Source organism: Phyllosticta capitalensis (genome assembly GCF_038381095.1).
Source record: "Phyllosticta capitalensis strain CBS 128856 chromosome Unknown BKA78scaffold_2, whole genome shotgun sequence".
Taxonomy (NCBI): domain Eukaryota; kingdom Fungi; phylum Ascomycota; class Dothideomycetes; order Botryosphaeriales; family Phyllostictaceae; genus Phyllosticta; species Phyllosticta capitalensis.
The window spans coordinates 227,274-239,812 of record NW_027117440.1 but is presented as its reverse complement, the minus strand read 5'-3'; the positions used below and the strand labels follow the sequence as shown (position 1 = coordinate 239,812).

Here is a 12,539-nt window from a genome sequence, read left to right as displayed (position 1 = left end):
TGTTGGCTTCGGTGATTGCGGTGTCTGCGGCGCAGATAGCTGTGGGAAACTTTGAAAAAACAGGGAGTTGGTGTTGAAGAGGGGGAGACGGAATTGGCTTGTTATTTCCAGGCCCGTGAATCAATCTTCTCGCTCGCCGCTAAGGCCACCACCCACCATGGGCATTCCACCTGTCTACTCAGAATTGTCGCCGCTTTTTAGCAACAGGAGCGTTTGCGGGATCGCGCTGCCGACAGGCAGTATCATTTCATTCCTTCACTCCTCTCGGCGCTACCGCACGCTCCAAGACCACGCTCGTCCAACAGCTACAGCGACGACGAAGTGTCGTATCGCTCTTTGACGCCCGGAGGTGATGGGGCCGCGCCGTCGTCGAGCAGGAACCAGAAGAAGCGCAACCGCGGCGGCGGCTGCAAGACCATCAAGGGCGTGCGCGCCACGTCCAACGTGCCCCCCACGACCCAGTCCCACCAGCCCTCCAGCTACGTGCGCGGCGCTGGCGGGTTCGAAATACCTGGGCGTGCCGTCCGCCGTCCGTCACATCGAGCGTCTCGTGCCAGCGCCTGAGCCGGATACAATGTCGAATTTTGAGGTAGGGCTGCCACAATTCGTCGATGGAGGCATCTCGGAGAGACGCGCTCTGTCTATCAAGGAGAATACGCCGTCTGTCGCGTGCCTGGTAAGCCGTCATGCCGCCTCGTCTTGTCTCGCTGTGCTGCTCTGCCTCGCTCCTGGTCTCGTCATCTGCGGCTTGCTTTTTGTCTGATTCTGGTCACCTGCATCCTCGTCCAGCTAAACCAATATGCCTCCAGGTTGGGTCCACTTTCAATCATCAACTGCAGGCGGAAATCGGTTGTCGACGCGTACCAAGCTTGTTGTCTCGGACGGAAAACCCGTTATGCCATGAGAGAGCCGTGCTCTTCTACTTTTCCCCGAAGCCACGCATCTTTTCTGTCAAACTCTCGAGATTAGAGCGCCCTTTTCGTAGTTTTGGAGACAATAGCGGGCGCGGGCGCAAGCGCAAGGAGATGCGGAAAGACGGGAGGACGGTGGGTGCCGGCTCGGTTGAGATGAGAACAGGTAGAAGAATGAATACTGCTCTATTTTGCTTGAGCAGCTTGCCGTGGTGATCGCTGCTGTTGACTTCTTGTCCTTAATAGTGGTGGTGGTGGCGGTGCTGCCCTGTGACCCCCTATTTTCAATTTTCTACAGGAGGAGCGACGGAATGGACCACCGACCGGGCAGGGCAGTGCCAGTGCCTTCTTCCATTCTCTCCAGACCAGACGCATCTCACTGTTCACCAAAATTTCATAGACGTTTGAAGTTGGGGAAATCCGACCTCACCCTTTTTTGGATATGTCACCAAGATACTACCCCCTTACCCCCTACCCTACCCCTGGGACCCCCTATGTGCATGTATCTCAATATTTAAAAAAGTTCTCCGGCCAAAGTTCCATAGACGTTTGAAGTTGCAAAACCCGCTTACCCTTTTGGGACATCTAAGTCATGCCCGCCCATGCCCGCCCATGCCCACCCACGCCTGCCCTCGTCCACAGCGCCCTCGACCTTGATCTCCATCCATCCACCAACATCCATCTCTATCCATCTGCCTCATCGTTTCTCTGTTCCCTGTTTTCACTCCGCAATGTATCCAGCACAGGCTGTTGGATCTTGTTGCTCGCCCGGCCGTCGCCCGCCACATTTCCGTTTTTTCGTAAGTTGTACTCTCCTGATCACTCCCTGAAAGCATCTACTCGACTTGGGGATTCACTCGATTGCTCCCTGCGCTGAAGTCGTCGAGCACCATCACCCGATAGTCAAGCGCTTGAAGGCTCCCCGTACGTATCTCTGCTAACATATTCAATAGACATTTACGAAGAATTTCGAATTTGCTGGCCCTTTTTTTGCTCCCACATTGCCGCCTTTGGACGCAGACCCTGCTCGTCCCCATCAACAAGCTTGTAAGTTGGACGCTCGATTACTCCTTAGATGCGTGCATACGCTCTTCTGGCACGCAGCATGCACTTTAATGCTCCCTGAATTCAACATCCAATCACTGTCACTCCGTCATCAGCCGCTTGAATGCTCCCTGTAGGCTCATTGCTGACATAGTTATAAGATCAACACCACTTTTCCCGCGCGCGCGTGCGCTTCGCTTCGCTGCCGCGCCCTTGCCCGTCTTCTCTCTCGCTCGCCGTAAGTCAAACCTCGCGTCTGCTTCCTTATACACTTGATTGCTCCCTGTTCCTACAACACTGAGACTTTGGATGCTTCATCATTCCGTGCATCACACGTTCGAATGCTCCCTATCTGCGCACTTACTAACGTTCACAGAAGAACAGCACAACTTTTCCGCCGCCGGCCCGCTGCGCGCTTGTCCGCCGCCGCAGTAGCAGCAACAGCAACAACAACCACACCACCACCACCACCACCACAACTAGCCCGTGCTCCACTCCACGACGGGAATGGCCCTTTTGGTGCTCGGTTCTACGGTCTGGCTGTTCGCTGCGCCGGTGTGATGGTCGGAGTTGTTGTGGGGAGCGGACCGGATAAACCAGATTGGCGACAATCCACTACAGCCGCGTCGCCTAGCGCTTTCGATCGTCATGTTCCTCAACGGCGCCACCCCGATATTGGTTTACTCGGTCCTGTTGGTGGTGTCATATGGAGAGCGGCATTGCAGATAGATTGGTACCAGAGGGTAGTCGGCAACCCCCTAGGACTTGGACAAAGAAGCTTGTTGGCTTTGGTGTTGGTGTTGGTGGCATTCTGCTCAGGAGCCTCCGTCTTCGCAAGCCACGACTTCCGGCAAGCAGTCCAAATCATCTGGCGCAGCCCCCGAGGAGCCCTCATCTTCGCATGCCGCGACTTCTGATAAGAAGTCCAAGTCAACTCGCTCTGCTCTCAAGGAGCCTTCGTCTTCGCATTCCGCGTCGGTGAGGGCATTGTGGGGCGGGTTTTGTGGTGGGATGGAAGGCGATGAGTTACTCTTAACCATGTCAATGGCCCCTGATACCCCTGCAGCTGCAGGCGGCTCCTACGGCTCCACATACCGGCAGCAACATCACGCTCTCATATCGTGAGTCTCTGCAGTTCGTCTCACTTGTAAATTAGGAGTGGGATGATGGGAGCTTTAAAGATGTGTACATGATTCAGCTGTAGTAGTGACTTCAATTGATAGTTCTCTTAGGAATTCTTACTCCACTCCAATAACTATTAGCTTCAGTGATTGCGGTGTCTACACTGCAGCCAGCTATAAGAAGCTTTGAAGAAGTGGGGAGTGCAAGGCCGGAATTCGGTTGTCTTTGCACTGTTCGTTGTTTGGTGCACAGTGGGTGACAAAAGAAATTGCTGATTCAAGAATCTGTCGCCAAGGTTAGTACACGTAGGGACGAGGAGCCTTCAAGCGCTTACTGCCTCCAACATGGAGAGAAGTTTTCTCTTGGTGAATGGCAACAAGGAGTCTTCAAGCGCTTACTGCCTCCAACATAGAGAGAGGTTTTCGCATAGTGAATGGCCACAAGGAGTCCTCAACACTTCATGTCTCCAACATAGAGGGAATCTTTCTCTTGGTGAATAGCCACAAGGAGTCTTCAAGCGCTTGCGTCCGAGTGTACAACGACTTGAAGCAAAGCCTGGGTTAAATTTCTTTCGTCACCTACTGTGGTGTGTGGTCGCCGGTGGGTTCAACATCGCCGAGCCCGTCCATCTTCTGCCGCGCCGGCGCCGCACTGCACCATCTTTCGCCGCCGAAGTGGGTGACTGAAGGAATAGCTATTCAAAGGATCTCTATCGCCAAGTCAGATCACGTAGAGACGTGGAGTGTTCAAGCGCTTGTTGCTTTAAACATAGAGAGAATTTTCTCTCTTAATAGGTACCTTGTCACAAGGAGCCTCCGAGCGCTTGCGTCTGAGTGTGCGACAACCTGAATCTGAGCTCAGGTGGAATCCTTTCATCACCTACTGTGGCGCCACCACGAAGTCTCGGACTGGTCATTTCTTTCGCCACCCACTGTGGGCCAGTCGTGCATCAAGATTTCCTCGTCGTCGTCGGCGCGTTGAGCAACCGCGCCTTCGTCCTGCTCGACGCCCTGGGACCAATCAAGCCCGCCTTGCTCCACGCAGGCAATTCCTCGGGATAGGGCCTCGTTGAATACGTGAAGGTCCCATGCTTATCTCGCCCCACGCTTGCGGTTGGAGAAGGTGTGGGAAGCGTCTCCGTCTTAAAGTCGATGCTCTTGAACTCCGGAGTACTCGAGTGCGGCCCGTGGGGTTTGATTCTTATCCACACTCTGCCGTCCATAATGGACGTGAAGCCCGAGGGTCCGAGATGCGTCGTCGTGGGGTCGGGCGTCGTGTAAGGCCATGTCTTCAAGTCGGGATGTCTAGAGAATTGGTAGGCGGGCGTCGAGGTTGTTGAAAGGGGTATCTTTGGGACGCCGATCGTGGTTGTAGGGGGAAGTTTTACGTCAGAGAGGATGGCCGGGATCGAGAACGTGGGGAAGGTGAAGTCGGAGACGGATTCTGGCGTCGTGGACACGGCGCGTTTGCTCAAGCTCTTGAATAACGGCACCGTGGCAGCGGTGTTGGGAGTGGATGACGGCGTCACAGCGACTTGACTGCTGCTGTAGTCCGAATCATTGTCGCCATCGTCGTCCGAATCATCATCGCTGTCATTGTCGCTATCCGAATCGAAGTCTTCGTCGTAAAACCCACGGAGAAAAGACTTCATTGCGACGGAGTCATCCAGGGAAGAAACCTCAGACGGGACAGGCACAGGCGAAGATTCATTCTGATCCAGCTGCCTAAACAGCTTCCGCAACTGCATCCCGATGAATCCATCGCTCCTGTCGCCTTCTTTGAGCGTCGAAACTGGGTCGAAGTCGTGCTTGCGCTCATTTTGGACGGGAGATCCAGGAACAAGGTCACGGCGGGACATAGAGTTCCCCGTTCCGTTCTTGGTACGAACATCTCTTTGTCCTTGTTCCAGATTCTTCCTTTCCAGTTGTTCCTGGGCCTCGTTCAGTATCTTGGCTTCTTTTCTGTACTTCTTGTACCACTTCACTGGCGACCAGTACACGGCTCTTGACAGCATGGTTGCAGCCTTCGAGCCTCGCACAGGAATCTTGTTGCCATAGATATCGTTTCTATCAACACGACTCATGGAGCCATTGCGCATATCCATTTTCTTCTCCGCCCATCGCAAAACGACTTCTTGGTGTTTCCTGAGGACTTTGGCGTCATCTTTTAAGGCCTGCTTTTTGGACCACTTTTCGAAGGCCTTGAGCTCTTTGTTGTTGCAGATGCGCTTCTCGACTCTCTTGATGCCATGGTAATGTAGCACATCTACGCATTCGTCGTCCCCGGCGACACTGCGGCGTGCCAAGGGTCCATCATCCCGGGTCGTGGTGTCGTCAAGCTCCTGGGTCATATTAGTCTGAGAAGCTTGCTTGTTGTCGTAGTAAGCCTGAGTCTCATTGAGCTGATTGACGTATTTGCGATACTTCTTCAACCATTTCTCCGGGGTCCAGTACATCCCATTTTCAACCATGTGATTGTAGCGGTAGCTTCCAAGCCTTATCTTGTTGCCGTGGATGTCGTTGCGATTTCTTAGGAGGAAGGAGTTGTTGCGAAGGCCCATTTTTGACTCGACGAATCGATCCTGACGCTCCAGGTGTTCTTTTGTCCAAGCTTCATGATCTATTGCTGCTTGCTTATCAGACCATTTCCTAAACGCCATGAGTTCCTTTTTGCCGCATACGACCTTGTCCACCCTCTCTCGACCATGGTCATGGTAGACTCGGATGCAGTCTGAGTCGGCCTGAAGGTCACGGCGCGCAAGGCTCTTGTCCTGTTTGCGGTCGTAGAATTCTTGAGTTTTGTTAAGAGGATCGACTTGAACGCGGTCCGAGTCGTCCGAGACATCGCGCCGTGCCAAAGCTCCAGCATTCATGGCCGCCGCGTCATCAAGCTCGTTGGTCAAATTGAACGCCGGAGCAGGTCTCTTCGCCGCCAAATCAAAACCAAACTGCGCGGCCTCCGCCTTGTTCTTATCGTACGCCTCCTGGGTCCGGTTGAGCGCAACAGCCAAGTCCTTGTACTTCTTGAACCACCTATCCGGAAACCACCACATGGCATCGTGGACCATCTGGTCGGCCCACTTCTTGCTGATCCTGACCGTCTGGTCGGGGACATTTGCGCGCCCGATGCGGTCGAAGGTGTTGTTGCGCAGACCCAGCTTCTTCTCCAGCCACCGTAGTTCGAGGCGTACGTGTTCTTTTAGGAGCGCCGCGTGGTCGATTGGCCGTTGCGCCTCGGACCATTCCTCGAATGCCTTGATCGCAGTAAAACCGCAGACCGCCTTGATCACCTTTTGTCGGCCATGGTAGTGGTACACCTCCATACACCCTGTCTTTTCTTCTAGGTCGTTGTCAGGATCCTCCAGTTTCAGCGCCTTCGAAATCGGGGCCGTGTCGACGTTGACGGCCCCCGCGGTGGCGACGACGCCTTCATCGGCAGGCGGATTCAGCGGCGCAGCCAACGCCGCGGCGAAAAGGAAGCAAAAGCCAAAAGCGAGCGAGAACCGCATGGTGGTTGAATCTCGATCGTGAGGTCTGACCTGCAAGAACTGCAAGACAAGACGCATGCAGGGCGCGGCCGCTTTATAGCAGACAAAAGTGCAACAATGTTGGGGCTGGGAAGGGCGTAAACGCTCCCTGGCCACACATTTGTTGAAATGGATGCTTTTGAATTATTTTTTTTTCTGTGGCCGTGCCTTGGGCGCATTCCCGCGAGTTTGCTATCCAGACTGCCTAATCCGGAAAGTTTGACTGGACGCGTCCACGATCGTTTTGTTGTGCGTGTCATGGGTTTGGATACTTAGTCTAGGACTACGGCTGCTCCCTAGTTTCCACGTTAAACTTCTTAGATGTGCATATTAAATTCAGATACTTCCCAGTCCCATGTGCTCAAGGAGCCGAGATATTTCCTGCTTGCGCATCTTTCAAGATGAGAAAATTCGCTTTCTCGGCTCCCAAGCATCACCGCGAGTTGGATGTGGAACGAAGGGCGAGTTCGGACAACCAAGACGTCCCAACACCGTGCGGACGTTGCCAGGAGCAGCAGGACACACAGCGAGGAGTGAAAAACAAGCATTGTTACTCTACTCTGCTCTGCCTACACCAAGACCTAGAGCTGTGAAAACCGTTGGTCAACCCGCATCTTTTGGACATCCACTTCCACATACCTTCTCGAAGCCGCAATCGAATCCGCGCCGTCCGCCCAGCTTATCCGGAAAACTCCTTGAACACCACGTGGTGCATCTCCACGCCGCTCGACTTGGCCCTCAGCCCGCCAATCGTGTCGCGAAAAGCCTGCGTCTGCCGGTACGCCATGTGCGCATCGATACTGTCCCACCCGACGACCAACAGCCACAGCTTCCCCTTGCCCCCCGCCTCCGCCAGGCTCGCGTGCTCCACATCCTCCTCCACAGCCCAGCCGGCGGTATAGGCATGCAAGCCCTTGGCGTGGGCGGCAGCGGCGTCGGCGAAGGCCGCAACGGGGGCGTCGAAGTCGGCGTTGACGAAGTCGGGCGCGAAGTAGAAGGAGACCAGCTCGGTGACGGGGGCCGCGGTCGACGACGCGGCAGACGCGTCGGGCGCCAGGGCGTGGTGCGTCAGGATGGGCGCCGCGGTTGGCGACATGATGCCCTTGATGTTGTTGAAGAAGGGCGTGTACGCCGGCGCGGCCATGAAGCGGGCGTGGTCTTCAACGCTCTTCCATTCTATTTCGTTCTGATGGTCAGAATCTTTCGGCTGCGGGTCGAGCTCGTGTGGAGGCCGCGGCTGCTGCTGCCGGTACCTTTCGGTGCTGGCGCATGATGATGTCGTGGTGTGGTGTAGGTGGTGGGTTGTTGTGTTGGGGGCAGAGAGAGGGCGCGGTACCAATGAGCATCTGCATCGTGTCTGGGTTCTCGACCTGCAGCCCGGTCGCCAGACGCACGCATCCGGGCTGCTCTGAGAGAATCGTCAGGGTCTGGCGCCATGCTTGGGCATCTGGGCTGTCGGCAGACTCCAGATCGACGCCGGAGCGAAGCGGAATAATGGCGTTTTCAATCACGTTGGGCATGGTGACGTCGACTCAATTGCGGGTATCTGCGAGAATTGGACAAGTCAAAAGGTGAAGAAGTGCGGCAGTTTTGGGTTTGTTGGACTTTCAATGTTGTTGCTACGCAGTGCTCCGTGGGTGTCGGATGACGCACGGCTGCCCCGCCGGGCATCGGATCTCGGTGGAAGGTTACTATCTCTTGGTGTTCGAAGTCATGATTCTTGGGTGTCTTTCCCGATTGATGATGGCGCGTGTCATTTCCATATTGAAGACCTAGTGTTTTGATGTAAAATCACAGAGCTTTTGGAGCAGCATTCGGCGCCGTGAGATTCCAATTCTGAGGGTTACCTGATGACGACATCGGACAGGGGCTTATAGCACCGCCACAAATTCTAGCCACATGTTGTGGCATCCCGAGTGTCTCAATTTGGTAGTGGAGTCGCGAAATTGAGGACGCGCTTGGATGAATTCTGATGGCAGTGAAGTCAAATGTAAACCATGATTGCAAACGCATATTACTTGGCGTGCTAGGTAATGAAGAATTGACGGTCGAAGAAGACAGCAGCATTCATGCTCCCAGTGACCACTCTAGATGTGAAGAATTGAGTCCCTGGAATGTTAGTTACAAAACAGCGTCAACTGCTGGAGCAAGACCGCTTAGATTACAGCATTTGCTGTTTGACGTATCCTTTCCCACTCATGGTTTCCTAGCTTCCAATCAGCGATAGGCAGCACATCTTTCCATCACGGCTTTCAATTCGATCCCCTGTCAGTCACCAACCGGAATCATCGCCCCGGCGATCCTGCGATCCAAGTTCTTACGAGTCAAAAGAGGGCACATCCGCTTGGCACGTCCGGCCCGGCGCACTCCCGCTCGCCTGCGCCATTCCCCATGTCATGTTCCCGATTAGGTCTAAGCGGGTGTCAAGCTGGCCGGAGAAGTAAGGATGCCAGAGACTTTCAAGGTGTGGCGCTGGAGCACTAGATGTTATCGACGGCATGCATGATGACTTTGTGGTTGGAGGCGCCATGACGAGCAAAGTCTAGAGCTGTGTTGTTCCAACTGACGAGGAAGGGCGCGCGCCCGTCATACTCGAAAAGGGAGCTCGTCAAGCTGTTGGATGACATGTGGTCGAGCATGGTGCTCATGTCCAATGGAAGGCGTGGAGAGAGTCGATCAGCCATCAGGGGGTGGGGGCTGTTTGTCGTAGAACGAGTTGGCGTCCCCGCCCCAGATGATTCTGGTATTTAGTGACGTTTGAGGCGCTACTGGACATTGGGAGGCACACTGGTTGACAAAAGAAATGGCACTTCCAACTCCCCTCGGGATAGTCTTGGGAGCATTCATAAGCCTCGGATCTGAAAGACGGCGCATTCGAAGTTCCTGTTGAGGCAAGCCATGAATCCACAATTGGTCGAAAAGCGGCAGCTTACGAGAGACATACCCCGGCCTTTGAATGCTCCTTGGGCCCCCAGACCTAACGACGTGATGACTCTCCTTGATGTTGTTGTCGCTGTGTCAGATTCGACAGTCTGGCAGGATCCTGCGCGCAGCGTGATTCCTACCCAACCACTGCAAAAATCAAAAGGGCTGGCCCTTCGCCATGTTCGAATTCTTTGCAAGCAACGACACCTACCCGTGGTCCAATCATTGGAGATTTCCAAGAGCCGCCATGCGCAACACGGGTCCCGAGAGTCTAAGTTAGCCGCAACGATAGGGCTTAGCGGCTCAAAACCATGCTTTTTTTTTGAAGTCCAGGCTCTTGTCCAAAAAGGCATGTGGATTGACGCGATGAATAGTAATACGAGTACGGTACGGCTGACCAGTCAAAAATTGCGATGGACAGGACCCCGTGCGGAGGATGTGATTGGGCCGGCGGAGGGGATGGAGGCACAGAGGGGAAGTCTTGGCCATCTCTCACATGGCATGGCAGGGAGGAGATGGCACGTTTATAGATGCCCAGCGTCGTGAGAAGTTCCCTCGAGGGTGCGGAGAGCGGAGGCGGAGGAGCGGCAAGGCTTCGTCCGGTGGTCCGCTGGTGCTGGCCGTGGTCGGCTCGGTCTCGCCGCTCGGAGTCTTGGGTTGTTGGCCTGGATGACGTCGTTTCTGGCCCTTTTGACAGCTGCCAGTGCGCCTTTGGGTCCCAGGATCAAGCAAGGAACCCGGCGCCAGCCCTTTGACTTTTGGCAGGCCGTCCGCGAACAGCAGTCCGCCGTCTTTCACGCACTGCGGCCCGCGCGCCCGCACCCGCTCGCCGGTCTTGTCGTCGTCTACCACCAGTAAACGGCAGAGTCGGCGACCTGGCGCATCGGGGTCAGATGGCGGGGGAAAAGACCAACGAGACGGCCATTGTGGGCGCGTAGATGAGGTGAGATTCCGGTGGGAGCCGGATGCCCCGAGTGTAGAGTGGAAAGTGGTACAGACCACGGCGCCAAAATATGTCATCTTTCGGGGCGGCTGCGCGGATGAGCGAGAGGCCGACCAGACATTTGCTCATGCAGGGCCCTCCCTCGTCCCAAGACCTCACAAAACCCTTTCTTTAAACACACGTCTCGCCTCCACACTCGCACTCGTATCGCCTTTCCAAACATGCCACAAGACGACGCTTCCGAGTTGTCGCGCATCGACTCGTACCAGTACCCCGCCGCTCACCTGGGCCACCTCACCGCGAACCAGGAGACGGCCCTCGACAAGTTCAAAGAGCTGTGCAAGGATGCAGGTTACTACCGCCCCGCCGGCGTCGACGACAAGAAGATTCCCAGCCATGACGACGAGACGATGCTGTGAGTCTGCTGGTCTCACTCTCTGCCGCCGACATGCTTGCTGACGGCTAGCGCAGCCGCTACCTGAGAGCGCGCAAGTTCAGCCCTGCCGACGCTCTCAAGCAGTTTAAAGAAACAGAGGACTGGCGCAAGGAGAACCGCCTCGACGCCCTCTACGACACCATCGACATCAAGGAGTACGACGAGACGCGCCGCCTGGTGAGTACCTGAGCTCTGCTCTGGACCCTGGCAGACGCTGACTGTCTCTCAGTATCCGCAATGGACCGGCCGTCGGGACAAGCGGGGCATCCCCGTCTACCTTTTCGAAGTCGCCCACCTCAATTCCAAAAACATTGCCGCCTATGAAGCCAGTCAGAAGAAGAGCGATTCCGCCGGCTCCACCACACAAGACCGCAAGGTGCCCGGCAGGCTGCTGCGCCTGTTTGCCCTCTACGAGAACCTCACCCGCTTCGTCATGCCTCTGTGCTCGGCCATGCCGGACCGCGGCCACCCAGAGACACCCATTTCGCAAAGCAACAACATTGTCGATATTTCAAAGGTTGGCCTCAAGCAGTTTTGGAACCTCAAGAACCACATGCAGGACGCTTCGCAACTGGCAACGGCACACTACCCCGAGACCCTGGACCGCATCTTCATCATCGGCGCACCCGCCTTCTTCCCCACCGTCTGGAGCTGGATCAAGCGGTGGTTTGACCCCATCACCGTCTCCAAAATCTTCATCCTCACAAACTCCAATATGAAGGAGGTCATGGAGCAATACATTGACCCCGAAAACATTCCCAAGCGATACGGCGGCAAGCTGGACTACGAATTTGGCCAACTCCCCAACCTCGAGCCTGGCATCGTCGAGCGCTTGGAGTTCATCAACTCGTCAAAGCAGAATGGCAAGGACACATTTCCCACGGGTCCCATCAAGTGGGAAGAGAATTCGGACGGCCAAATCCAGGCCATTGCGGTAGGTAGTGAGGGTGGCAAGCCACGGCGCCAGGTCATTGCTTCTTTGCATGCGCCCAACACGAGCCTCAAGGCCATGCATGGCTCCGCTGTGGCGGGCGCCACGCCGTTGGTTGAAAAGCACAACCCTCTGGAAACAACAACTGGGACTTTTACGCAGCCAGCTGTCGACCCAAACGCCGAGCTTCTTGAGACGCCCCCGAGCGATTCGCCGCGGTCAGGGAACAGCACGGTCAACCTGCCCGACCGCACAGTCGAGGCTCGGACAGGGACTTCTGAAGCCCGTCTTGCTGGTCAAAACGGTACGCACGCAGAAGGTCAGCTTGCGGATGGGTCGCCGGATAGTGCGGTCAACGACCACGGCCATGGTGACAAGACGGTGACGATGGAGCCAAACACGGTTGGGCAGGCGGCCAAGGACGTTTCCAGTGACAAGGACGGAGAGGGCAAGCGGAAAAGCCTCGTAGACCAAGCAAAGGAGACGGCTTCGACGGTCGCCGCGAGCGTGGGACTGGCAAACGGCAAAAAGGAGAATGGCGACGCAGAGAAGACGGCTGCGGCAGCAGAGGACGAGCGCGTAGACAAGATGGAGGACAAGCAGGTGGAGGGATACTTGCGGGAGCAGACGGCTTCGACGGCTTGATCGACAGCATGCATTTTGGACCGTTTTCTGCTCTTTATTAACCCCCAGTCATCTGG

At 55.6% G+C, this 12,539-nt stretch overlaps 5 protein-coding genes across 5 annotated transcripts; 2 read left to right on the top strand and 3 right to left on the bottom strand.

The window, feature by feature from the left end:
• Positions 1 to 1,642: 1,642 nt before the first annotated feature.
• BKA78DRAFT_292144 (uncharacterized protein) lies at positions 1,643 to 3,080 on the top strand (the record flags this gene model as incomplete). Its single annotated transcript, XM_066886003.1, has 6 exons — positions 1,643 to 1,711; positions 1,745 to 1,835; positions 1,865 to 1,958; positions 2,110 to 2,193; positions 2,332 to 2,698; positions 2,775 to 3,080. The coding sequence occupies 6 exons, from the start codon at positions 1,643 to 1,645 to the stop codon at positions 3,078 to 3,080; spliced, it is 1,011 nt and encodes a 336-aa protein (XP_066747296.1).
• A 716-nt stretch (positions 3,081 to 3,796) lies between these two features.
• On the bottom strand, positions 3,797 to 6,667 carry BKA78DRAFT_364311 (uncharacterized protein). Its single transcript, XM_066892516.1, has one exon. The coding sequence runs from the start codon at positions 6,640 to 6,642 to the stop codon at positions 4,027 to 4,029; it is 2,616 nt and encodes an 871-aa protein (XP_066747295.1). The 5' UTR covers positions 6,643 to 6,667; the 3' UTR covers positions 3,797 to 4,026.
• Positions 6,668 to 7,282: 615 nt separating this feature from the next.
• BKA78DRAFT_349499 (uncharacterized protein) lies at positions 7,283 to 8,123 on the bottom strand (the record flags this gene model as incomplete). Its single annotated transcript, XM_066890817.1, has 2 exons — positions 7,283 to 7,779; positions 7,940 to 8,123. 2 exons carry the CDS (start codon positions 8,121 to 8,123, stop codon positions 7,283 to 7,285), a joined length of 681 nt encoding a protein of 226 aa, XP_066747294.1.
• Positions 8,124 to 9,058: 935 nt separating this feature from the next.
• BKA78DRAFT_69154 (uncharacterized protein) lies at positions 9,059 to 10,039 on the bottom strand. Its single transcript, XM_066893588.1, has 2 exons — positions 9,548 to 10,039; positions 9,059 to 9,486 (listed from the first exon to the last, which is right to left on the bottom strand). Exons 1-2 carry the CDS (start codon positions 9,879 to 9,881, stop codon positions 9,287 to 9,289), a joined length of 534 nt encoding a protein of 177 aa, XP_066747293.1. The 5' UTR covers positions 9,882 to 10,039; the 3' UTR covers positions 9,059 to 9,286.
• Positions 10,040 to 10,692: 653 nt separating this feature from the next.
• Positions 10,693 to 12,483, top strand: BKA78DRAFT_246527 (CRAL-TRIO domain-containing protein; the record flags this gene model as incomplete). Its single annotated transcript, XM_066884227.1, has 3 exons — positions 10,693 to 10,886; positions 10,943 to 11,084; positions 11,137 to 12,483. The coding sequence occupies 3 exons, from the start codon at positions 10,693 to 10,695 to the stop codon at positions 12,481 to 12,483; spliced, it is 1,683 nt and encodes a 560-aa protein (XP_066747292.1).
• Between the last annotated feature and the right edge of the window lie 56 nt (positions 12,484 to 12,539).